This window comes from Abramis brama, assembly GCF_963993115.1.
Source record: "Abramis brama genome assembly, chromosome: 3".
In the NCBI taxonomy this organism is placed as follows: domain Eukaryota; kingdom Metazoa; phylum Chordata; class Actinopteri; order Cypriniformes; family Leuciscidae; genus Abramis; species Abramis brama.
The window spans coordinates 60,918,456-60,946,354 of record NC_139965.1 but is presented as its reverse complement, the minus strand read 5'-3'; the positions used below and the strand labels follow the sequence as shown (position 1 = coordinate 60,946,354).

The 27,899-nt window shown below is 37.8% G+C and overlaps 1 protein-coding gene across 1 annotated transcript in view; it reads right to left on the bottom strand.

Annotated features, from left to right (window-relative positions):
* The window catches only part of piezo1 (piezo type mechanosensitive ion channel component 1 (Er blood group)), a 144,568-nt gene that overhangs the window by 19,943 nt on the left and 96,726 nt on the right, over nt 1–27,899 (bottom strand). Inside the window, exons 21-41 of the mRNA XM_084108660.1 lie at nt 26,930–27,130; nt 25,954–26,158; nt 24,412–24,516; nt 23,425–23,581; nt 21,355–21,598; nt 19,287–19,383; nt 18,909–19,074; nt 18,527–18,616; nt 17,281–17,357; nt 17,050–17,127; nt 16,860–16,960; nt 16,642–16,753; nt 15,543–15,626; nt 13,194–13,378; nt 10,470–10,585; nt 9,722–9,877; nt 8,319–8,577; nt 5,858–6,046; nt 4,079–4,445; nt 2,007–2,133; nt 955–1,102 (exon numbers count right to left, since the gene is read on the bottom strand). Of these exons, the coding sequence (XP_083964786.1) occupies nt 955–1,102; nt 2,007–2,133; nt 4,079–4,445; nt 5,858–6,046; nt 8,319–8,577; nt 9,722–9,877; nt 10,470–10,585; nt 13,194–13,378; nt 15,543–15,626; nt 16,642–16,753; nt 16,860–16,960; nt 17,050–17,127; nt 17,281–17,357; nt 18,527–18,616; nt 18,909–19,074; nt 19,287–19,383; nt 21,355–21,598; nt 23,425–23,581; nt 24,412–24,516; nt 25,954–26,158; nt 26,930–27,130 (3,264 nt within the window). The remainder of the gene's footprint in view (nt 1–954; nt 1,103–2,006; nt 2,134–4,078; nt 4,446–5,857; nt 6,047–8,318; nt 8,578–9,721; nt 9,878–10,469; nt 10,586–13,193; nt 13,379–15,542; nt 15,627–16,641; nt 16,754–16,859; nt 16,961–17,049; nt 17,128–17,280; nt 17,358–18,526; nt 18,617–18,908; nt 19,075–19,286; nt 19,384–21,354; nt 21,599–23,424; nt 23,582–24,411; nt 24,517–25,953; nt 26,159–26,929; nt 27,131–27,899) is intronic.

Here is a 27,899-nt window from a genome sequence, read left to right as displayed (position 1 = left end):
TTTGCTTAAAACAAGCAAAATTATCTGCCAATGGGGTCAGAAAAATAACCTTGTATTTGAATTAAGATTATTTTTCTGACCCCATTAGCAGATAATTTTGCTTGTTTTAAGCATCAACTCACTTTTTTTTCACATTTTGATTAATTCCCCCGGAAAACAGGACATAATATCTTATGCCATTTTACTCATCTAGTGCATCTTGATTTAAGAATTTTTTGCTATTTGGACTGGAAACAAGACAAAAATACTATAGTAGGAAAAGCATTTTTTGCAGTGCACACTTTACACAGTCGATGTCATACAGTATTTGCACTTGTCAAATCATCACTAGTCTGTCACTACACGTGCTCTCATGAGATCCAGATGTGCACCCTTGATTATAGTATTTGCATTTAGCATTTGTGTTGTCTTAACTCATATGTGACCCTGGACCACAGAACCAGTCTCGAGTCGCACGGGTTTATTTGTGGCAACAGCCAACTATACATTACATGGGTCAAACTTATTTTTATAACTTATTTATTTTTCTTTTATGCCAAAAATCATTAGGATATTAAGTAAAGATCATGTTCCACGAAGATATTTTGTCAATTTCCTACCGTAAATATATAAAACATGTATTTTTGTGAGTGAATGCAGCACAATCGCCAACATAAATGAACAACTTTAAAGGAGATTTTCTCAATGTTTCGATTTTTTTGCACCCTCAGATTCCAGATTTTCAAATAGTCATATCTCGCCAAATATTGTCCTATCCTGACAAACCACACATCAGTGGAAAGCTTATTTATTCAGCTTTCATATGATGCATTAATCTCAATTTAAAAAAAATTACCCTTTTAAATGGTTTTGCGGTCCAGGGTCACATATTGAGAATACTAAATGATGCCATTCCAAAATGCAAATCCTGTAGGCATTCCTTTAGGATTCTTTGACTAGGGATTTCGTACTCACTCCGAAAGCCCAGAAACCGAAGATGACGATGATGAAGTCCACCACATCCGTGAGGAACATGAGCGCGTACACGTCGGTGGCCGTCTGATACTCCGCGTGTAAGATGTTCTGGAAGAATCTACAGCTCGGCTTGTACACGTTCTTCACTCTGCGTGACACATGAATGACGGTCACAACGTAAATATGACATTTCAGACATTATATTCAACTGGATCACGACTCTGCATGTTATATATCAACTATGATCATCAGTTTATCAGTATTCAGAATATATATTGTTTTTAAACAGTGAAAAAAAAAAACAATTGCAAATATTTCATTAAGGGTTTAATCTTTTAAATGCAATTAAATCATACAAATTATAATAGTGCTAAATATAAGTGTCTCTATAATGCATGTTATTTTATTATATTGTAGAGCTTGTTTTGTTTAGTTTTATGGAGAGTTTGGTAAATCAGACCAGTAAGAGACTTAATACAACTCTTTTTATTCCTTACTATGTAAAGCATTCTGAATTGTCAAAGTGCATGAAATGTGCAATATAAATAAACTTGCCTTGCTTTGCCTTATCATACAAATGTGTCATTAAATGTTCACAAATGTATAAAAAGATTGTATCCAAGATCAGGTAAATATCATAACTGGACACCGGTTCATGTGTTCACGGAGATCATCGCCCTCTAGTGGCGAAACATTGACATTTCTAACGTTTCTAAGCAGTGATGACGTAACGAAGCCTCGTTTCACTGAAATCACATGACATGATACGCGTCCCGAATCACAGGTTCGAAACATGAGTTGCAAAGGTTTCGAAGCTTCACGAAGAGTTTCAAAATCTCCCATCACTAGTAATTGCCTTTAGAAAAGAAAAAAAATCAATTTTTTTGCCAATTCAATGCCAAAAAGAAGAAGAAAAAAAATCTATTTGAGGAGGAAAATATTGCCTCTTAATGGAAATGTTAATTTCTGACTCTAGCTGGACAACAACAAGCCGTCTCTACTGTGATCGGCTCTTTCCTGACGGGTTGAGAGAAAAGCAACAGGAATCTTACATGGATAAGAAAAGGCCTTTGAGTTTTCCTTCAACGGCATTCAGGAGTTTTTTACTGGTGTCCTCGCCGTGCTTCGTCTTCTTCTTCTTCTTCTTCTTCTTCTTCTTGGGTTCTTTCTGTTTAGTGTCTGTGACAGGATTGTTCAAAACAACACACAGATCAGGCTCAATATTATAGACATCATTTAAGGTATTAATCATGCATAAATAGGGTTGATTTGAGCGATTCCGACTCTGCTTATCGATACTCAGTTTCCATTACAGTAAAAAATAAATAATAATAATTTTTGAATCAAACATATTAATTTTTGTCTTTTTGCAAACATTTTGTTGTAGCTGGATACAATGATATGGAAGCTTGTTTCCGCCACTGAATAATAAATAAATAATAATAATTGCGACTTTTTATCTCACAATTGCGATATATCAAGTCAGAATTGTGACTTTTTTTCTCAGAGTTGTGAGATATAAAGTCAGAATTGCATGATATAAAGTTGCAATTGCGTGTTATAAAGTCAGAATTGTGAGATATAAAAAAAAGTCTTTTTTTTCGTTAGAATTGAACTTTATATCTCACATTTGTGAGTTTATATCTCACAATTCTGAGAAAAGATGTCAGAATTGCAAGATATAAACTCGCAATTATGTGTTATAAAGTCAGAATTCAGAAAAAAAGTCAGAATTCTGACTTCATAACACGCAATTGCGACTTTATTTCACGCAATTCTGACTTTATATCTCGCAATTCTGAGAAATAAAGACAGAATTGCGAGATGTAAACTCGCAATTGTGAGATAAAAAGTCGCAATTATCTTTTAAAATGTTTTATTTTGTGGCGGAAACAAGCTTCCATACAATGAACAAAAATACCACAGCAAAAAATACTAGCCTAACTAATACAAATGTAAAACATTATTAAAGAACAGTGTTGCCAATAGTGACTGTCGTTATATTAACGACTTTTTTAGACCCATTTAGCGGAAAAAATAAAATAAAAAATCTTTCAAAAAGTGATTGCAACTAATCTAGCGACTGCTGGTCAACATGTAGTCCGTCACTATATCACACTCGTTACATTATCTGACAGAAAATATGCAAATGAGAACAGCTTTATTGGACATTCAGCTATTATATATTATATTGTACATTGCATTACGTCATCTAGTGACATTAAGCTAGTTTTTGAGCAGGCTTTAGCTACTTTCACAATAGTTGGCAACACTGTTAAAGACAAGTAAACAGCCAGTAATAAAATAAGAACAAATAAACAAATTAGCAATAGCACATAAATACAACTAAAGAAAGTTCAGGTACCGACATTGAAATCGGCTGTAAAATAACACTACATAGTATTCTTTTTATAAATAAAACAGATTTTGTAAAAAAGAAAGTTACTAAAGTTATCCAGTGAAGAGCAGTGAGTGATTTTCTCTTCAACTTTTGCGTCAACATTAACGGTTTAACATTAACATTAGCAGGTTTATTCGGCTGCTGTCACTTTAAGACTGAATGCACTAATATACTGACACACATCTGATTTGTTTCCCAACTTTTTATGTTCACTTGCGAGGATATTTTGACAATTTTGAGTGTATTTGTTCGTTCAAAAGAGAACTCAATTCAGTATTCACACACTATATGAGAAAAAATGTGATTGAATTGCTCAGAAATCGCAGGAATCGATAAGCGGAATCGAGATTTTAATTTTATAATAAGTGTCTGATTTCAATGGAAGCTTGTTTCCGCCACAGAATAAAAATAAAAAAGCTAATTGCGACTTTTTTTCTTACAACTGCGAGTTTACGTCTCGCAATTTTAACTTTTTATCTCAGAATTGCGATATAAAGTCAAAATTGCGAGTTATAAAGTCAAAATTGTGAGATATTAACTTGCAATTCTGAAGAAATTCTGACTTTATATCTCATAATTCTGAGATTGTGAGATAAAAAAAAGTCGCAATTATCTTTTAAAATGTTTTATTCTGTGCCGGAAACAAGCTTCCGTATCCGATTCCAGAGTAAAGGATCGATTTTCGATTCCCAACACCAAATATAAACCAGTTCTTCAACACACCTATTTCTGAGGATTTTTTCTTGCGGAAGCGAAGGAAGCGACTCTTCTTCTTTCCCTCCTCCTTCGCGGTCTCGAGTGTTTCTGTGTGTGTGTCGGGGTCCGGGTCGAGTGTTTCTGTGGTGTGTGTGTCGGGGTCCGGGTCGAGTGTTTCTGTGGTGTGTGTGTGTGTGTCGGGGTCCGGGGCGGTGTGTATCTCAGCTTCGGTCGGTGATTCTGCGGACGGTGTCGTTGACATAACCTCCGTGTCGGGCTCCTCTTCATCCGAGAGTTGAAAGACTTTCTCATCTCGTTCATTCTTGCTCTTCTCCGCTGATGAACGATTGCTCTTCTCTTCCAGAGGGCCCTCTTGGTCCCAGAGACCATAACGCTGAGAGACGCAGAGACAAAAATGGGAAACTTTACAGTAAGGTTCATTAGTTAATTACCTAAAGCCCCGTTCACATCGCCAGAGACACGCAGCGACACGATCCCATTCATTTCACTGGAGCGCTGGCGACTTCCGGCGACACGAGCGACGGCGACCGTTGGCGACAGAATGTGGGCGTCAAACGACGCGAGACGCGACAAAATTTCCGTAAAGCTGCGTTCACACTACAAGCGACTTTGACATGTCGCCAGTGGCTGGCGGTGCGGTCGCTAGTGGGCGTTCCCACTACTGGTTGCCTAGTAATGTTTGTGAGTGACATTCACGGATGTTACTCCATGTTGTAGGTAAGGTCCGTTTTTTTGCTGCTACAAACAAACGTTTTGTAAGGAAAAGTCTAAATATAAATGAAATTAGTACATAAAATGCATAATATTAAAGATGAACGAGAAACAGCGAGTGCTCTTTGCCATCATCAAAGATGCTATTTAACTGCAGCAAACGGGCAAATGTCTCGGAGTCAGCATGACGAGGACCACTGTATGTACACGGAGACATATCATACATTATAGGACCGTTTCTGACTGCTAAAATGAGCCTCTCGTTCAACTTGCCTCGGTCGGACTCGGCACTGAAGAGTGACGGATCACGTGCGCTCCACTGACTTCACTCCTATTGGTTGTCGCTCCCGAAAGTTGCTCTTCATTTGCATAAAGTTGAACGGATCTCAACTTTGTCGCGTCGCCAGACACGCCCCATCCGGTCCCAGTCGCGCGTGTCGCCGGAAATCGCCCGCTCCCCATTGAAATGAATGGTATCGTGACGCTTTGTCGCTTGTAGTGTGAACGGGGCTTAATTTTAACTTTATGCAAATGAGAAGCGATTTTCGCGAGCGACAACCAATAGGAAAGAAGACTTTCAGTGGAGCTCTCGTCACCGTCTCGAGTGCAGGCGAGAAGAGTTCGAGGGCGATTTCACTGTTTTACATGGTTTGACTGTAAACACACACATGGATATAATAAAATGTTGCATGGAAAAGAAACTGTCGACAGTCTCAGTGAGTTTAATTCACACATGTATAGTTCGAGTGTTGTAGTTTTATGATGTGAGTTTAGCACTGCTGCAGTTCATTTTACAGTTTCCCCTGCATTATTGCATAAAATGTATTATTTGTCAAATTCGAATGACGTTTTAGTAACTTATGACAGTATAAGTGAGATTAATTTGTTGATTGAAACTTGCCGGCCCAGAAAGTTAGTAAAGACATCGTTAAAATAGTCCGAGTGACTACAGTGGCTCAAGCTTAAGTTTATCAAGCGACGAGAATACTTTTTGTGTGCAAAAAAAAAAAGACTTTATTCAACGTAGCTAAACGCCGTGAGCGTTTCGCTAGTTTAGCAGGCGAGTGTGAATACCTGGAGAAGTGAGCGGTGAAAGAAGAGCGCCAGAAGCTGAAGCAGATCGTAACGGATGTAGTTGTCGGTTTTCTCCAGGCCGAGGATCCGAGGAGGGAAGAAGGGCTTGTCCTCGTTCAGCTGCAGCTCATACTCACTATTCCACGGGAAGAAGCCGAACTGAAACAGGTATTTGACCACCACCATGACCTGTGGGAAACACACCAGGCCACACACACACTTCAGTTATCAGGGCTGCACAATATATCCAAATATCGCAAATGTATATATCGTGATATGCGTATATCAACGGTTTGCAATAACTGGAGTCATGAGCAAAAGACGAAGAGAAAATCACTCTCTGCTCTCGGCTGAATAACTTTTGTAGCTTTAATAAGAATCAGGATATATTTAATTCATACAGTGAAAACTAAGCAGTGTTTTATTTCTACATTTGATTATTCAGTTTGTGTTGTTGAATAACCCTAATGTAGGATAACCTGAACCCCTGAACCCCGTGGTTTACACTGATGTTAAAATAACACTTCTTATATACAGTAAAACACTGATGTTCACTGGCAGAAGCTGTAGGGATGCTTTATCGTCACAGAAAGAATGTGAAACACGCATGTAGGTTATATCATTTTAGATATATTTTAAAGATAGTTTAAGTTTATTTTACATACTTTAAGCATTATCGTATCGCATATCGAATATCGCATTATTTAATGAGTTATTGCATATCGCATTTTTCTTCAATATCGTCCAAATGCAATCGTTTAATATGCAAAGTTTCAAAGCTTTCATAAAAGTAGCTGGTTTAGAACGACATGTTGACTCTATAAAGCCTGCTGAATCATATGTAATGCGCACACTTCTAATGCGTCTACATGATAAACATGATCAAAACTATCTCACACTTTATGCCTTCTGTCGTATGATTGATAGTTTAGACATTTTTAGCCAGTAAAAGTCTTTTAGTATACAGTGATTGTACAGACGTCCTCCTTCAGCTCGCGCTTCACGTGTCTTTCAGCTTTGAAATCTTTAGCTTTTATATTGTTAGTAATATTTCAAGATCAAGCATCAACTCAGGTTTACTTGATTATCTATATATTATTTTCATTGAGTCTCAAATATGATCATCAGGTTTTTGAGGAAGGTTTATTTATCTCTCAATCATTGTATTGCACTGCATTTTATGCTTTGATCATAAAACTAAGCATTTAAATATCATCGTACTAAGGCATATTATTGGCAGATATAGAGTGATGTCTGATTTTTATATGAATTTTATGTCAGTATCTGCTATACTCTTATACAAATCTTATTGGTTTACATTACAAGCATTACAATTTCATCTTGCTGTGTCCATATAAATATCAGCATCTGCACCAAATTGCATCCAATATGACAACAAAAAACACATATGCAAACTTTTTTTTAGAAATAAAATAAAAAAGTTGATATTAAAATGTATAAACTAAAATAAAAAACAAATTAAATATCTGTCAATTTTACAAAATGTACGATTTAAAAAAAAAAAAAAAAGATTTAGTCTAAAGGTTTAATGAACTGTACAAATGTTTACTTTTAAAAAGTAGTTAAAATTGTGTTTTCCATATACCATATAAAATAAAATGTAAAAAAAGCATTAAATATTAGGGGTGTAATAATATATCGTGTCGCAATACAAAAATGCAACAATATGTATTGTGGATAGTTCACCCAAAATAAAAATTACTGTGTGAGAAGACACTGAGTTTTAGTGTCAGTACTACATTAAACTACTATATTAATGTTGAATATAATGTATAATAATGCAATGAGGGAATATTTGTGGGTTCTGATAATGCCAAATGTCTTGTTACCAGTAAAAAGTGCCTACATTATATTAAATAAATCTAGTCAGTGAAAGAGTGCAAGCATATTCATCTACAATAATTCTGTATTTTCAGCTTCAGAATCATGAATATTGTTATTCTGGTGTCTCTATTGTCCTGTGCTTTGGGTTTCAGCACCAAGTCCAAGACTATTCATTTACACACACAGTGTAATACTAGATTTAGCATTTAAATCAACAGTACATTTTTTGTTAACCTTTTATCATATGTCTTAGAGTATCGCAATAATAAAATGGGAAAAAAAGTTAATTTTTTTATTATCTGAAGCATTAAATCAACAAGCCAGTTTTGGAAATGTTGTGCGATTAATTAATGCTGTATAAGTATTGTTCATTCTTAGTTCATGTTAACTAATGAACCTTTTTATGAAGTGTTACCAAAACATTTAATTAAAACAAAAATAATCTAAAAATGTAAAAAATAAAAATAAAAATAAATAAAAAGGGGAAAAGTTTTTTTTTTTTCTCTATCAGAGTAAAAAAAAAATATATATTTTTTTTTATATAAGTATACTACTTATACTGGCTTGGCATTAAATCAGCAAGCCAGATGTAGAAATGTGGTGCGTGTTCTCCCACCTCAGTGTAGACGATGGCCGTCATCCAGAACCTCTTGGAAGGTCGTGGCACCGACAGCATGGCCCACAGAAACACCAGAACCGGCAGAACCAGCGACACGACCGAGGCCGTCACCAGGTGATTGAGCACGATGATGAAATAACACACCAGCTCGGAGTGAGCCGCCAGAACATTATAGAGCGCGAACACCAGCTTCAGCAGTCGGTTCTGAGTCGAGTAAAACTCACGAGACTGTATCAACTCCTCAACACTGAAGGGCCTGAAGCAGAGAATACAGAGACAAGACATCAGTCATTTTACATGAAGGAAATTAAGCCTATTTAGTACCTTTTAAAGGTGCAGTGTGTAAGTTTAGCAGCATCTAGTGGTGAGGTTGTGAAGTGCACCCAACAGAAGTTACGGTGGCGACAGGAAGTGATGTCGTCGTCTGAGACAGCAGAGAGTAGCCAGTTAAACAATGAGGTTTCTTTACAAAGATAAATTAAGAAATGATGTTTACTTTATTATTCAGTAAAACGATGTTATTGTGAATATTGTTACTTGTTCATCATTGTGTCAGTGTTTTATTCGCTGACTTTAACTCGCTTCTTATCATGAAGAACATCATAGTGACGAAACGTGTTTGTCTGCTCAGGGCCACCGTAGAAACATGTGGATGTAAGCGGACCCGCGGTGTGTGTAGAGAGAAATGCTCATTCTAAGCTAATAAAAACATAACGCTTCATTATATAAGGTCTTTATACACCACTGAAAACACAGTTATGAATATGATATTGCATTTCTGTCTACAGATCCTCCTAAATATTACACAATGCACCTTTAACACCATTAATACACATTTTCTCCCAAATTCTCATTTATGTAATATGACAAAATTATTTATGCATCACGGTTGCTCTGCTAATGCTGAATTTATACATTTATTTAAGCAATTCAAAGACAACAGAATATACTAAACTGGGTTTACGTGATCCACTTTGGACATTTTACTAACTACAAGTAACTTTGCAACTACATGTCAACTAACTCTCACTAGGGTACTAGTAGACTGTCAGGTTAGTAGAAAAAGTTGACATGTAGTTGCAGTTACTTGTAGTAAGTACAATGTCTAAAGTGAATCATCAAAATAGTGTCAGATATTAAGCAGACAAACTACTAATACTATAATGACTGCTAGTTGACATGTAGTTGCGAAGTTACTTGTAGTTAATAGGATGTCTAAAGTGGATCATCAAAATAAAGTGTTAGCTCAAACTGCTATACAATGAAAAGAAGCTAATTAAGAAGACATAGACATAAAACAGACTTTCTTCAAAATATAATTTCTAACTGATCCAGACATGTTTTCATGAGATTAACCCTTTAATAAGCGCAGAGGATCGTACAGTAATGTCATATATCACCTGTCGGAGAGCAGTTCGCTGGCGGTTCTGGAGCGTCGAGGGTGTTGGCTGTAAAACGGTTCTGTATCGAGATCAAGCGTGAGTTCAGAAGACAGAGTCGTGCTGCTAAAGTCACGGGCCTTCGCAAAACCACCCAGTGTCTCCAACTCAACCACGCTGCAAAGACATGGGACATTTGGTCATAAATGACAGAAAAAATATAGGCATTTTGTTGGACTCCTGGTATCTATCCCGCTGGATAATAACCCACACTGAAATATCATTGGTCCAAAATCCCTCCTTCAATACACTGCGAAAAAACTTCTTACTTAGTATTTTTGTCTTGTTTCCAGTCCAAAAAATCTAAAAATTCTTAAATCAAGAATCATTTACTAGATAAATAAAATGCCATTAGATATTATGTCTTGTTTTGTGGGGGGAAAAAAAATCTAAATTAAGTGAGTTTTTGCTTAAAACAAGCAAAATTATCTGTCAATGGGGTCAGAAAAAAATCTTGTTTCCGTTTGAATTAAGATTATTTTTCTTACTCAATTGGCAGATAATTTTGCTTTTTTTAATCAACAACTCACTAAATATTGATTTTTTTCCCCAGAGGACAAGACCTAATATCTAATGGCCTTTTACTACTTAAATGCATCTTGATTTAAGAATTTTTAGATATTTGGACTGGAAACAAGACAAAAATGCAGAGTAAGCATTTTCTGCAGTGTCCGAACCCTGTATAAAAGCAGGAACCGGTCAGACTCACTTGGCGTTGCTGCTGAAGCGAGCGTTGTCTGTGTCGGTCTCATCGAGACAGGTCTCGAGAGTGAGATTCTCACTGTCCTGGGAGACCCGGTCCTCCGTGGGCTCTCGGGAGAGTGTCTGTGGACGACAAACTTCATGAGGACAACGACAGGTCAGGTGTGTTTGGGTCGTGCTGTCGTGCAAATGAACGGCCAGAACACATTAAAGTTTTCTTTGTTTATAGTTAAAACGGTGTCGTGTATGCGACCCTAATTGAATATGTACCCAGCAAGCAATAGCCGTCATTTCACCGTCTAGGTCAGGGGTCACCAACTGGCGGACTCCGGTCCGAATCCGGACCGCAAAATGCGTCCATACGGACCGCGAAGCCTTTTGACATAATGAAATAAATAAATGCCACTATTTTCTAATAAAAACACATTTATATCAGGCACATCAAAGTCAGCTCAGTAGAGCCGTTTGGGTCCAACAGCGCAATGGGTTGCTATGGTTGCTACTACAGTTCCTATGCTCACTGTTGCTACGTTCAGACGCGCAGTCATGCGTGCAGTGAAGAGAGCAGAGAGCGCGCAGACAGATGAAACTTTCAGCGAGTGAAAAACAATGGCATTTTCAAAAATTAGTAAAGTTGACGCTGAAAACCGAGTTTTCCGAGATAATTGGTGGAAAAATACGCATTTATTCTTCCTGCATCGAGCTGTAACTGTTACAAGGCCCGTGTGTCTCATTTGCTCTGAGTCTGTCACGGTTGTCCAAAGTGGAAACATTAAATGTCATTACGAAGCTAAACAACTTATCCTCAGCAGTCCGAGGAAAGCGATCTACACGGGTCGTCCTCTCTCACTCATTCGCCGCCCAACATCGAGCATACGAGTGTTCACTGAGAATACAGTGGATTTTAGACAATTTTATTTAAATTTCATAAGAGGTTATTTACATTTTTATGGACTGTACAAAATAAGAGATAAAGGGTTTCTTGCACTTTTTCATTTTTCCAACACTGGTGGCACTATTTTTTGCATGTGTTTCTGAATGATGTTGCTGATTATCTTTACCAATGCAACTTGAAGCACAGAAGAGAGCAGTGTTCAACATTAGATACATGTAGTTAAGTAGAGACAATACAAGGAGGTTTGCGTTGATTGTGATTGTTAATCTCAGTTCAGCCGAAAAAAGCACTTTAGTTTTCCTTTTAAGTTGTTAATGTTAAAATTAATGTATGTTTAGTGCAAATTTAGAGATGAAGGCATTTTGCACAGTTTCCTTTATCATATTTTTGTCAGACATTGTTACTGGTTGAATTCAGATATTTTGTACCAAATCAACTTAAAGGACATAACAGAACAGCATTAAAATTAGATCAGTTTTGTGAAGGATTACTTATGGCTGCTTATACATATGAAAAGACATGTTTATCCATAACATTATATTTTGTTCAATAAAAATGTTATCTACACTCATTTCTTTAGTCTGGTAAAACCCATCAATTCATATTTTTAGGTATATAATTGTCCGGACCTTGGCTGGTGAGGAGGGTTCATTTACTGGACCTCAAGCAATTTTAGTTGAAGACCCCTGGTCCAGGTTAACTACCAGGGTTTGAAATGAACACCTGCCAAATGCAGGTATAAATCAACTGTGGCGAGTAACGCTGTCAAATCACGAGCCAATTTGGCGTTACTTATTATGTTTACTCACTTTGCTGGGGAAGTTTGTGTAAGACAAATCTGTTCAGATTTAGCACAAATACTGATCATCATGATATAATAAATACAGCGTATTGCGCAAAATCTGCGCATATCTGGCGTACTCGAACACACACGTCACTACGCAACAAATAACAGCGCTTGTTCATTTGCATTAACGCAATAGCGAAGATTAAAAAGCATTTGGTGAACAGAAAAGACTGTTATTTTCCAACATCCCACATTGTTATGATGTTCTTTGTACTGTATTGATCTAAAACACGTTTTGGTGAAAAGGACGAGGATGAAAGAGGAATGGAGGAGATGCTGGATGACAGGATTTTGTTTGAAAAAGAAATTAATTTATGAAATCCAAATTTTACAATACATACAGATGTGACGTAGTTAATCTTGGTTATTTATTTATTTATTTTTGGCTAGCAGAATGGCCGGTAACTAGTACTTTACGGTAAATAACTAGGTAATAACTAGGTAATTAAGTAGCCAAATTGGCCGGTGAGTGAAAAAGTTAATTTCAAACCCTGCTAACTATAGACCCGATATACTCCGGCTATGAGTAACACTCTTCTAGCCAAAATAACCTTGAATTTGGTTACATGTTGTTTTTGCCAAAATAACTCGCGAGATGTATGATATTCCATCATGTAAGCAAAGTCAACCGTGATTACAAGGAGTTTGGTTTCATTTCTTCACTCATTTCTTTATCTAATTGATGACTAGTCTATTCTTGGGCTCTGGTTTAGACGTCTATTAAATTCCCAATTTTGCCTTGTTTTAGCCTAGACGTCTGGGCTGTGTTTGGACGCCTATTAGACGTCTTTTAAACACAAAATTGCTTGCTGGGTAATGATCTTTACAACAGAAGTGAAACTAACTTTAGCTGGACAATGACTTTATTCTAGAGCTCTTGTAAAGCCAGAACAATCTCTGCTACTTTCATTTCCTATCATCACTGTGAAGCTGCTTTGAAACGGTCTGTATTGTTAAAAGCGCAGTATAAATGAAGGTGATCGCCCCACCTGGCGGATGTTGTGGATGAAGAGGTAGCGCTCCTCACAGAGGACCATCGAAGTGTCTACATACTGTTTGGTGAGCATGTTGAGCCACAGGGTGAATCCGTCCACCATTGCTAGGAAAAGCACCCAAAGGAACTTCAGTATGTCCAGAATCCTCTGCACTACATCACTTCCAGTGCCTTGAGATGCTGTAAAATCAGAAAGATGCACGAGGATGTTGTGAAATTCAGCTCGTTTTCAGTTGCTTGTGGTTAGGCGGTAATAAATATCCATTTTAAAAGGGGGAATAAAGGATTAGTTCACTTCTGTATTAAAATTTCCTGATAATTTCCTAATGTCATCCAAGATGTTCATGTCTTTCTTTCTTCAGTTGAAAAGAAATGAGGGTTTTTGAGGAAAACACTCCAGGGTGTTTCTCCATATAGTGTCTTCAATGGGGTCCAACGGGTCGAAGGTTCAGATGTGAGTTTCAGTGCAGCTTCAAAGTCTCGACACGATCCAGCCGAGGAATAAGAGTCTTATCTAGACAAACCAGCGGACATTTTATTAAAAAAAATAAACATTTACCGGTATATACTTTTTAATCACTTTTTTATCACCATTTTTAATTTCTTTTCGACTGAAGAAAGAAAGACATGAACATCTTGGAAGACGTGGGTGTGAGTAAATCATCAGGAAATTTAAATTCTGAAGTGAACTAATCCTTTAAACTCAAATGTTTGTGTCATTAAACCAGATGTGTTATTTAGGTCCAGTATATGGACAAAAGTATTGGGACACCTGAGCATTACATAATTAATAAATGCATTAAATGGAGTTGGTCCCCCTCTGCAGCTACATCAGCTTCCACTCCTCTGGGAAGGCTTTCCTGTCACGGTTCATAAATTCATTGTTTCCTTCTTGTCTCGTGTAACTGTTGTTTTGTGTGTGTGGGTGTGTGTAAATGGGCGTTACCACTTAATTCCAGCAGATCAGCAATCCAGCTGATCTCATTCATCATCACCAGCTGCAGCTCATTAACACACCTATAAAACCTCACTGCATTCTCCTCTCTTTGTCAGATCGTTTGTTTATGTCTCTTGTGTGTGATCCTGTTCCTGGTGGTTCCTGTTCCTGTTCCTGTTCCTGTTTCTCGTTCACTTTGGATTACGTCTTCACCTGGATCATCACTTCTGCACTACTTCTTCACGGACATCATCGCTGACCATCCAGTCCCTGTGTCACCAGTTGCTTCTCACCATCGAACTATTTCCATCACTTTCAATAAACTCTGAGTTTTACTTGCATCTTTGCTTCTGTCCATTTGTAAACATGACATTTCCATGAGATTTTGGAGTGTTTTTGCCCATTAACTCAGGAGAGGGTTTGTGTGGTCAGGCACTGGTGCTGGACGACAAGACCTGGTTCGCAATCTTCGTTCCAGTTCCTCTCAAAGGCATTGAGATCAGGGCCAGTCTGGTTCTACCACACCAAACTCATCCAGCCGTGTCTTTATGGACCTTTCTTTGTGCACTGGGACACAGGCATGCTGGGATAGAAAAGGGTCTTCACCAAAAATTCCCACAAATTTGGAAGCAGAGCATTGTCTTGGTGTGCTGAAGCATTAAGATTCTCTTCACTGGAAGTAAAGGGTCCAACCCCACTCCACCATCCCTCCTCCACCAAACTCTACAGTCGGGCAGGAAACGTTCTCCTGGGATCCGCCAAACCCACAGAGCATCCGAAACTGCATACTGTCAGAGTAGGAACTACATCTGAATTTGAACTTTGAAACCGTAAAAAAAAACGTGTTCTATGAATGAAATTACGGCTAATACTAAATCCGCCATGTTGTTACTGTCACGTGATCTACCAGCGTCAGTCGCGTTGCTTCACTGCCACTCATAAAACCTCTCCCAATGCCTCATGGGATAGCAAAGAGTCCATCGGATGCGCACTTCAGAATCTCACTGGAAATATTAGGTCATCCGGGTACTTTTCGGTATGTATGTATTCAAATACAACAAGCATTCGATTTCGGACGCAGTGCATCAGACTGCCAGACGGAGAAGCGTGATTCGTCAGAACAGAACAGGTTTCCACCTCTCTAGAGTCCGGTGGCGCTTGGCACTGTACTTGTTGATGTGAGGAAACCCACTCCACGAAGCTCCCGCCACACAGTTTCTGATATTAATGCCAGTGGAAGTTTGGAGCGCTTTAGCATTGGAATCAGCAGAGCGTTGGCGACTTCTACGCGCATCAGCACTTCATTATTCCAGTTATTCCACTTCATGGCTGTTGTTCATAAATGCTTCCACTTTACAATAATTAGTGAACGTGGAATATCTGGCAGGGATGAAATTGCTTACTTACCCACATCTTCTCCTTCCTCTTGCATTTCTTCCACTTCCTGGGAATTCCCAACATCAAAAACCGCTCCATCCTCCTCAGCATCACCTGATGAAACAAACAACTCAATATACCACTGTAATAAGATCAAATGTGGAATTGGACAGCAACAAAGCGTCGGCCCAGATCTGGCCCACATCCGGGCCGTGTGAAATTCGTGTGTACCGGACATAGACTGTAAAAAAGATGGACAACGCCCCTTCACTCACTTCCACTGGCGATCGAGACTGTGGGTTTATGAGCTATACTGGGACCAGTCACCGGGGGGGCGATCGAGACTCTGGGTTTATGAGCTATACTGGGACCAGCCACCGGGGGGCGATCGAGACTCTGGGTTTATGAGCTATACTGGGACCAGTCACCGGGAGGCGATCGAGACTCTGGGTTTATGAGCTATACTGGGACCAGCCACCAGGGGGGCGATCGAGACTCTGGGTTTATGAGCTATACTGGGACCAGTCACCGGGAGGCGATCGAGACTCTGGGTTTATGAGCTATACTGGGACCAGCCACCAGGGGGGCGATCGAGACTCTGGGTTTATGAGCTATACTGGGACCAGTCACCGGGGGGCGATCGAGACTCTGGGTTTATGAGCTATACTGGGACCAGCCACCGGGGGGGCGATCGAGACTCTGGGTTTATGAGCTATACTGGGACCAGCCACCGGGGGGGCGATCGAGACTCTGGGTTTATTAGCTATACTGGGACCAGCCACCGGGGGGCGATCGAGACTCTGGGTTTATGAGCTATACTGGGACCAGTCACCGGGGGGGCGATCGAGACTCTGGGTTTATGAGCTATACTGGGACCAGCCACCGGGGGGCGATCGAGACTCTGTGTTTGAGCTATACTGGGACCAGCCACCGGGGGGCGATCGAGACTCTGTGTTTGAGCTATACTGGGACCAGCCACCGGGGGGGCGATCGAGACTCTGGGACTCTTGGCTTCACTTTTCAGGACTTGTGTGGCACGCTTGGTACCGGATGTGGGCCGGATCTGGGCCGACACTATGTTGTTGTCTGGGAAATATATCGCTGTATGTTTCATATGTCTGCGTTTAACCTGAAGCCTGAGAGGTTTGTTGTTTCTTTGCTTCGGCTCTCTGCTCTCTCTGCCTCTGCTGGCGCTCTTTCAGCGCTTCTTTTGCACTGGTGACCCAAGCATTGTACGCCAGCTGTGGGAAACATTTAACACACACACACACTTTACACACGTATCCCTGCAACAACCGCCTTACCAAACATACAACAGAGAGCAAACTTAATGCAAGCGCGTTTCACCTGAAAGGCCGTTTGTTTGCGAGGTTTCTGTTCCTCCTGAAAGGATTCATCTTCCTCTCCGCTGTCAGACTCAAACATGTAATATTCCCCAGAATGCAACACTAAAGCAAAGACAATCACCAATATTTAAACTCCTGTAGCTTTTTTGCTTCCCTGAAAATATGTTCATTTTATTAAGCTTGACATATACCAGTCGCATGATCCATCCAAGGAAACTCCCATCGTTTGGACTTTGACAACTGTCTCTCTTTCTTCTTTCCCTTGGCGTCTATGAGGTGAAACACACACACACACACACACACACACACATTCTCATTTCCTGGCTACAGATTTCATGCATCACATCACATCACTTATTCATTCTTATTTTAAACCACAGCTGATCAATGTTATATTAGTTTAGATGTTAATGCATCTGTACCTGCGGGCTGCTCCTCTACATCAGAAGTTTTGCGTCCCTCCTTGTACTTCTGCTGTTTTTCACGTATGCGATTCATCCTGAGGAAACATGAAGATTGAATATATAGAGTGACTAGAGCTCGATAAGTTATGGAAGCTTGTGTCCAACATGGATATACATTTTTTTGCAACTTTCAATCTGGAATTTATTTCTCACAAATTTGTGCTTATGCAAATTATGAACTCAGAATTGTGAGAAATAAAATCAGAATTGCAAGTTTATATCTTATAATTGTGACTTTTTTCCTTAGAATTGCGAGTTTATATCTCGTTATTGAAACTTTTTCCTCAGAACTGTGAGTTTATATCTCATAATTGTGACTTTTTTTCCTCAGAATATCAAGTTTATGTCTCGTTATTTTGACTTTTTCCTCAGAATTGTGTTTATATCTCGTTATTGAAACTTTTTCCTCAGAACTGTGAGTTTATATCTTATAATTGTGACTTTTTTTCCTCAGAATATCAAGTTTATGTCTCGTTATTGTGACATTTTCCTCAGAATTGTGAGTTTATATCTCGTTATTGCAACTTTTTCCTCAGAATTGTGAGTTTATATCTCATAATTGTGACATTTCTTTCTCAGAATTGCGAGTTTATATCTTATTGCAACTTTTTCCTCAGAATTGTGAGTTTATATCTCATAATTGTGACATTTCTTTCTCAGAATTGCGAGTTTATATCTTGTTATTGCAACTTTTTCCTCAGAATTGTGAGTTTATATCTTATAATTGTGACTTTTTTTCCCTCAGAATATCAAGTTTATGTCTCGTTATTTTGATTTTTTCCTCAGAATTGTGTTTATATCTCGTTATAGTGACTTTTTCCTCAGAATTGCGAGTTTATATCTCGTTATTGAAACTTTTTCCTCAGAATTGTGAGTTTATATCTTATAATTGTGACTTTTTTTCCTCAGAATTGCAAGTTTATATCTCGTTATTGTGACTTTTTCCTCAGAATTACGAGTTTATATCTTATAACTGACTTTTTTTTCTCAGAATTGCGAGTTTATATCTCGTTATTATGACTTTTTTCTCAAAGTTGCGAAGTTTGTATCTCGTAATTGTGAATTCTGAAGAAAAAAAGTCAGAAAAGTTGCAATTACCTTTCTTTTTTTTAACTCTGTGGCAAAAATAAGCTTTTATATGTAGGAAATTCTTCTTTTTATTTTATTTTATTATGGCAAATAAAAGGGCAAAGTGTTCACTCACGATTCCTTCAGCTGTTGAATTGACTTCTTCTCTGCCTGCCGATGGAAATGCATGTTCTTTATAATGCTGGCGCGGAAAAGCTCGAAACCCCTTAATGCACAGACACAGAAAATAAACTTTGTTATACACATCCCAACTTATTACCTGAATCACTTATTCACTCTTTTCGTTGCATTCCATTCAACTTGGAAAGACAAAATTCTAAACTTCATACTTTAAAAAATACGCATACAAAAAAAAAAAAACTATTTTGGTTCTTTATACATCAACTTGTAAGCATCGGACTCAGGGTCATAAGTCAGATATATCCAGCAGGAATGTTTCACATCTAACTCTGAATGGGTTGCATGATTGCATGAAATAACTGTCCGTTCTTACTTACCGAGAGGCCTGTCGCGCCGAAGCTTGAAGATCTGAAGTTACATGCAAAAAATAAAAGCTGAGGAAGACTCTCCTCTGAAGCAGGAGGAAGAAGAAACAGATACTGTCCCAGATAATGCCGGCCTCTTCCACAGGCAGAGAGCAATCCTTATTACACACTGATTTAGCTGAGGAAGAAACACACACACACACACACATAAAACCATTACATTTGACTGTGCTGTGGGTCTGAGATTTAAAATATGTGGTGCACAAACCCTAGGGAAATGTAGAAAATAAAATATATTTTACAAATATTACAAGCATTGGCTGATAGTAACTGACAGTGACGTATCTGTAATGGAAACGCGGTTACAGACAAGAAGGGAAAGTGACTTACGATCATAGTAGCCTTTGACGGTGCACACCAGACTGAAGAGCTGAATGACCCAGCAGAAGTTCTTCTGCATCTCCAGCACAAACACACAGGCCAGGATCTGACACAACACACACAACTCTTAGTAGTTGTTAATACACTCTAAAAAATGCTGGGTTGTTTAAACCCAACTTTGGGTCAAATATGGGTGGTTGCTATGCTGTTGCTAGGGTACTCTGGGTGGTTGCCAGGGTGTTGCTATGTGGTTGCTAAGAAAAAAGAAAGAAAGATTAGTTAGAAAGAAAGAAAGAAAGAAAGATTAGAAAGAAAGAAAGAAAGATTAGTTAGAAAGAAAGAAAGATTAGAAAGAAAGAAAGAAAGAAAGAAAGAAAAGTTAGAAAGACCGAAATAAAGATTAGTTAGAAAGAAAGAAAGTTAGAAAGAAAGAAAGTTAGAAAGAAAGAAAAAGAAAGATAGATTAGTTAGAAAGAAAGAATAGTTAGAAAGATAGATAAGTTAGAAAGACCGAAATAAAGATTAGTTAGAAAGAAAGAGATAGATAGATAGATAGATAGATAGATAGATAGATAGATAGATTAATAGTTTAAAATGAGTCTCAATGGCTTATATATAGTATATAGAATTTATTAATTTATACATTTTTAACCCAACGTTTGGGTTTGTATATATTTGACCCAAAGTTGGGTTTAAACAAGCCAGCATTTTTCAGGGACGCACCGATTCCACTTTTTCCAGAACGAGTGTGATACCGATACTTTCAGTTTTGGTACTCGCCGATACTTGGTACCGATATCTGTATTTTCACTACATTTGTAATTTTTAAACGTATTGGGTTGAGAAACCAAAAGAATATGAATCATATTAGTTGGCTTAATTTGTTCATCAAATATATATTTCCTTCAGTTATGCGTTACTATATGTGACCCTGGACCACAAAACCAGTCACATGGGTCAATGTTTTGCTTTCCATTGATGTATGGTTTATTAGCATATGACAATATTTGGCCGAGATATGACTATTTGAAAATCTGGAATCTGAGGGTGCAAAAAAATCAAAACATTGAGAAAATCTCCTTTAAAGTTTTCACGATTGTGTTGCATTCACTCACAGAAATACATGTTTTATATATTTACGGTAGGAAATTTACAAAATATCTTCATGGAACATGATCTTTACTGAATATCCTAATGATTTTTGGCATAAAAGAAAAATCGATAATTTTGACCCATTCAATGTATTATTGGCTATTGCCACAGATTCACCCGTGCGACTCGAGACTGGTTTTGTGGTTCAGGGTCACATATTTTGTTTAATATTCCACTAATTAGATACATTTACTTCATAGACAGCCTTCTTTTTATCTTCATACTCTCTGTTATCAGTGCACACACACACACACACACACACACACACACACACACACACACAGCCTGCTAGCGGAGCATGTTTACGAGTACGAGTACATGAGCTCAGTATCGGTGCATTCCTAGTATTAATGATATGGACTGACAGATATAATCATAATGCCACATAATCTTTACATAAACAAATTGTATTAAATATTATAGACTAATATGATTAGTGGACTAATATAACCTAAGCTCCATTGCCCAGTGCACACATACTGTGGACAATAGCACTGCACACTTGGGATGTAAGAACACACTGATTCAAATCATACGCTCTTTAGTAGAAGAAAGATTAAAAAATACTGTGAATTGAAGACAGTAAAAACACTTTCATTAGATTTTTTTGTTGGAACTGTTGAATTTCTATATACTATACTGTAAAAAACGAGGATCAATAAGTTATGACAACATATGTTTTTACATTGCTTTAACTCATTAAAATAAGTTAAGCAATTTTCAACTTGTTTTTTATAAGTTTTTTAAGATTCAACACTTTTCAACACACAAGTTAGTTTAATGTAATTTAAGTTGAAATGACTTAAACATCCAAGTTGATTGTACTTAAAAAGTTAAAAAGTGTAATGAAGATTTTGTCATGAGCCGATTCTGCATCCCTAGTTGTTAGTTGTACTGTATGTGTGTTTAAATGGTGTTCACTCACAGAAAGGATGTTTTTAGAGATGATCACAGCCACATTGTACATGATGAGACAGTCCCACATGACCAGACGTGTGCGTGACGGTTTGATCAGGAGCCGTGTGCCGTAGAGAAGGAAGAAGAAGCAGGCCGTGAGATAACCCAACCCGAACACACTGATCCGGGTCGCTCCGGTCACGAACACCACCGTCAGCACCAGCCAGAACATGTACCGGAACACCAGCACCTTCGCCATGTCCAGATACGACCTAGACAGAGAGAACACCACTGCTAGAGGTTTCTTCTCAATTTTTGTTTCATTGTTTTTTGCTTCTTTTTCATGCTCATATAAATGCTTTGGCAATACAATGTACAATTTGTCATGCCAATAAAGCTCATTGAATTGAATTGAATTGAATTGAATGAGAGAGAGAGAGAGAGAGAGAGAGAGAGAGAGAGAGAGAGAGAGAGAGAGTTATGTTATATTTTAATTAGGGCCGTCAAGCAATTAAATTTTTTTATCTAATTAATTACAGGATGTGCCAATTAATTAATCAATCGAATTAATCACAAATTTATCACACCCGCTAAAAGATCATTTAAAGTCATTATTGTGTTCGATGAGAAAAGCATTAAATAGACATTTCAAAAAGTAGTTTTTAGAAAGAAATATTTAGATTCAACATTGATTTTATTACACATAAACCTTTAAAGTCCCCCTGTGGTGAAACTCCAGCTTTTAATGTTGTTTGTGTGTCTATGTGGTGTTTTTAATCTGCTTTAAGACAAAGCATGTGTAAATTCATAAGTCGACTCCATTGCTGAGTATTTTCTCCTTAAAACTGCAGTGAACCAAAGACAGTCTCAAAAACACGCTTTGAAATCGCTGGTGTTTCTGACGTCACAAACTACCTTGTAACCAATCAGATCAACGTGTGATCGTCAACCAGTGGATCTCTGAGCTGAGCGAGTGAGTGGAGGCGGGGCTCATTTGCATATTCATAGAACTGCGCATACTAAATGAGGCAAGGGTGTCGAGTTACAGTCAAGATATTTTAAGACATGAATAACTTTTTTTCAAGGAAAAAACACTTAAATATGTCATGTTGGTGATTAAAGATGAGTTTTAAGGGATAAAATGATTGACTACAGGAGGACTTTAAGGCTATGAGACAATAAATGTTTTTCTTCCCAGAAGCTGCATCTGAAGTGGCATTTAGGAATATTTACACAGAATGTTTAATGCTTCTCACAGTGGCATGAATATGAATGAAAAATGAAATGATTCTCAAAATATGAAACTAAAACCACCAGTAGGTGGCAGCAAGTCACTGTCATGAGTGAGTCGTCATTCACTCAACCAATTAATTCAAACGGCTGATTCATTCAGGAACGAAGCAAGTGACCGTCTTTATGAATGAGTCACTGAATCGATGACTCACTTGATTCGTTAAAACTGTGGATTTGTTCAGTAATGAAACGCCGCTGTGTGACGCTCAGAGACGCTCAACAGTTCTGCTGTGGCTTCGTTTAAAACTTAATTTTGCAAAAACAGACAATATTGTGTCTAAAATGTAACACAATATTAACATCTGGTTTATTGAACTGTTCTAAAAATCAAATCACATTTGCAGTCGTGCTGATACTTGGGAAAAATAGCACTCTTGCTCGTGTGATATTGCTAAACCATCTCATGTGATACAAATAAAAGGCGAAAACCCATACAGGGACATTTTATGCCATCATATCTTGAATTTAAGCGGCATTTGTTGCCTTGCATCATGTTTCGTAACTAAACTGTAAGCAGGTGACGTACAGGTCTGGGCAGCTGTGTTAAAAGTGTGTGTTTTAATGTGTTTTTTCCCCATAATGAAATCACACCAAATTAATGCATTGAATCAACAGCCCTAATTTTAATGCAAGAAATTCATTAAAACAGATCTATTTGAACAATCTATTTGTAATTGTTTCATTTCATTATCTATAGAACAGTTTGAAAAGCAATGAAAGCAATACGCAGTGTTAAAGCTCCTTTTGCACCAGATCCCTGACTAGTAAAGCTGTTTTCATTGCTCATTCATTAGTAATAATGCACCTGCAGTTGATGAAGTTCGGGGCCGGGTTGAAGGGCATTTCCTCCATGGGATCCGGGTTGTCTTTGTTCTCTCCTCCCATGACCATCCACTCTTCCTTTCTCTCATTCTCAAACACCATCCACTGCTGGGACGCACACATCAGCAGAACGAAGTCCGCTGCAACACACCATTTGCAAACATTTTATGCATTTTGGAGGGGCGTCAGATTTCACTATATCCACCTTCTCTTTCAATGCAGAAGCAAATGATTTCTTGTGCATTTGTGAGATTCTCGTTCTGCTAAATAACTAGAAGAATATAAGTGTAGCCACAAACTATAGTGAAATTATTTGCACTACAAACCGGTGATTTCATGATTATGATAATAAGTATAACAAATACCAACATTAAACAACTCAAGTATTTTCAAGTAGCTGACACCAGAAGCTTTGCATATTCAATGGCTTGCTATTACTAAACATAAGGTATATAGAGGCCCCTAAAAGTATTTTTACACTTAAGCCTCACATTAAAGTCCCTGCATTAGATAACAAACTAGGTGTTGATGGTCTTTGGGTTTTATATGATAAAACAATAGATATACTGTTCAAAATTAAGGCTAATAGTCCCAGACAGCAACACGGTGTCGGCCCAGATCCGGCTCACATCTGGTCCGTGTGGAATCCATGTGTACCGGAAGTGGGCCGGATCTGGGCCGGCACAAATCCATAGTTAATGCAATGAATGTGGTGAGGAGAACTGACTTCATAATGTACATGCACACAAAAAAAATGGCCTTGATTGAAAAGTCATTGTTCTTAGAAAAAGTCTAGAATCATTTGTTTGCAGAAGACACTTGTTTTGGTATTTCAGAATCTAATGTAATGACGTTAATTTTTTTAAGTGGCTGAAGTGTCCGAATACTTTTTGGGGCCACTGTAGGTTGTATAACTGGTGAGTAATTATATCGTAGTTCTGTTGGGTGTTCAGTTGAAGGTGTCACTTACATATGAGGTTCCTGGAGTTGGGAATGGTGTAGAAGTCAGGCAAGTAGATCCATTTAACCAGAGCTGAGTGGATCGTCACTGAGGTTCTCCATCTCCACGGGTAATCTATAGCCGTGTGAGAAAGCTCAGGTTACCAGAGTCAAGTCACTAACCGAGAAAACTCAAGAGACGCAGGGTGTGTGTTCCTGTAATTACTCTGTGGTAATTGTTGGTCACTGTACACACACATCAGCATGGTGACTCTGATGTAGGATTATCTTAAACTAGCCTAAACTGGATTTTACCTGACAACTGAGATGATTTACACTGGTTAAGCTGGTATTTTTGATGGTTTTAAAGGGGTGGTGTAATGCCCTTTTCACAAGATGTGAAATAAGTCTCTGATGTCCCCAGAGTGTGTGTGTGAAGTTTTAGCTAAAAAAACCCACAGATATTTTTATATAGCATGTTAAAGTTGTCACTTTTTGAGGATGAGCAAAAACACACCGTTTGTGTGTGTTCCTTTAAATGCAAATGAGCTGCTGCTCCCGGCGCAGGGGGCGGAGCTTCAAGAGCTCCTGTCCTTTTACCTCACACACACATGCACTGATAAATGAAAAAAGCCTTTTATGTTCAAACCGGTTTCAGACAATGATGGAGAGACTCAAGAAGAAGTGACAACATGTAGAAGCAACAGGACATTTCTGAATGGTTAGTTGATGAATTTATGAAGCTGATGTGTAGTTATCTTCTAGTCATTGATTAGCATATTCTGTCTTGATAATCTATAAATCGTGTTCAGGGGGCGGGGTTTAAGTACATTTTAGAGTTAGTGATGTCAAGACGACAAGTGACTGTTAAAATATGTATTTGGCATTTAATTATTCATTCAAGAGATTCGTTCAAAAACACAGACTCATCCAGTAATGAAATGAGTTATGAATTTATGAGCGAGTCTTTGAATCATTCACTCGACCCGAATAAAAAAAAAAAGCATTCTAATTAATTAAATATTTTTAAATAGACTGCAGCTATTAACATTTTGTCAGAACCTCTAGTAAATTATATGTTATTTTGTTTAATTGTCTATTCAGAATCATGATCCCTATCTTAAACAAAAAATATATATATTTTAAATTTATCCAGAATCGTGCAGCTCTAGTACAGTGAATCCGGGTAAGGTTGAAATATGCTTTTAGTAGTTGTGCAATTTGTTATTTATTTGTTATTAGAGGGGTTTTAATCACTTTAAAACTATAAAAAAAATAGTTAAAAAGTTATTTATTTAACACACCATACTTCTTATTTATATTTCCTTTTTGTACATACCGTCTATTGTCTATTTTTGTGTATTTGTAAATATTTTTGTACTGTATATTGTTATTTCCCATTTACTTATTCTTTTTTCATTCTTTTATTATCTGTGTCTGTGAGTCTAAAAACAGTTCATCTTTTAAACACATCTCAAGATTTAAATCAATATAAAACAACCCGTATATTACTTTAAAGTTAGACAAAAAGGATAGCTGTCAAAAGTGATGTGGTGATCCAGTCAAGCCTCACCTATGCAGAGCGCAGGAGGGATGCCCACACACAGAACGTACTGGTATATCATGAAGACGACCAGGAACAGGCAGTACTTTGACCAGATCTTGGCGATGGCCGCTCTGCGCCGCCGCACCACGATGGCCACCAACCAGCAGCCGTGGATAATCACCAGGAAGTTCATTCGCTGGCCAATGACATTCACAGTCATGAGGAAGCAGATCTACAGAAGCAGATTATCATCAGATTTAATTCATTGCCATTGATAGCAAATGATATTGAGAAATGGTTTGAGAAAATCTATTCGGAAACATGCGAAGATCCCGCTAGATTCCCAACCAATTTGTCACTGCTGTGATGGAGGGTTTTGATTTTGTAATTATGCATAATTTATAGTTATTACTACATGTAACGTGTAACAAGGACACTGTAAAATAAAACGTAACCCTTTATTTTAAGGTGTCCTTGTGGCAGTGTAATTATACATTTAAGTGCTGAGAGATATAAATTAACATTTTAAGTTTAGAATTAGAGTTAGTTGCATGTAATTATGCATCATTTATAGTAATTACTACAGTAACTCCATGTAACGTGCAACAAGGACACTAAAGTATATGTATAAGCCTTTATTTTAAGGTGTCCTTGTTACAGTGTAATTATACATGTAAGTACTGATTGATATTAATTAACATACTTTAAGTTTAGAATTAGAATTAGTTGCATGTAATTATGCACAATTTATAGTAATTACTACAGTAACTCCATGTAACGTGTAACAAGGACAATAATGTAAAGTATATGTATAAGCCTTTATTTTAAGGTGTCCTTGTTACAGTGTAATTATACATTTGAGTACTGAGTGATATTAATTAACATACTATAAGCTTAGGATTAGAGTTAGTTGCATGTAAATATGCACAATCTATAGTTATTACTACAGTAACTCCACGTAACACGTGTAACACGAGGCGTTTAGTCTAAGAGGAACTCGTACCTCAAGGCCAAACTTGTAGAAGCTGTAGTTGAGCAGGTATTTGAGGCAGTGCAGGAGACTCTGGTCCAGCGTGTCTCGGGTGGCCTGAGGAAAGATGACTGGGATTGTCGGAGGCGAGCGCTGCTGTCGTCTGTAATGATGGATCTGGTGCCGGTACACAGTCGCCTCAAACACCAGCAGCATCAGGACCAGCAGATGATCCTAACCGCACACAACACAGAGCTGCTGTGACCGCGTGTGATGGAGAACTAATGATCAGGGCTGCACAATATATCGACATTATCCAAATATCGTGATATGCGTATCGCAACGGCTTGCAATAACTGGAGTCATGAACAAAAGACGAAGAGAAAATCACTCGCTGCTCTCGGCTCAATAACTTTTGTAGCTTTAATAAGAATCAGGATATATTTAATTCATACAGTGAAAACTAAGCAGTGTTTTATTTTTACATTTGATTATTGAGTTTGTGTTATTGAATAACCCTAATGTAGGATAACCTGAACCCCTGAACCCCAGTGATGTTAAAATAACACTTCTTATATACAGTAAAACACTGATGTTCACTGGCAGAAGCTGTAGGGATGTTTTCTCGTCACAGAAAGAATGTGAAACACGCATGTAGGTTATATCATTTTAGATATATTTTAAAGATAGTTTAAGTTTATTTTACATACTTTAAGCATTATCGTATCGCATATCGAAAGTCGCATTATTTAATGAGTTATCACATATCGCAATTTTCTTCAATATCGTGCAGCACATACACAATATGACCAATATGAGGCAATACTTCTGTAAATGGTATAAAACTTTACAAGGAACTTGTATAATGTAACTCACAGTGCAAATTGTAAAGTGTAAGTGACAGTAGCCTAAACCTGCAGCTGTTCGAGTCAATAATGATCATCTAAACAACAAAAGACAAAGAGAAATCCCTCACCGCTCTGAGTAACTTCAGTAGCTTTAA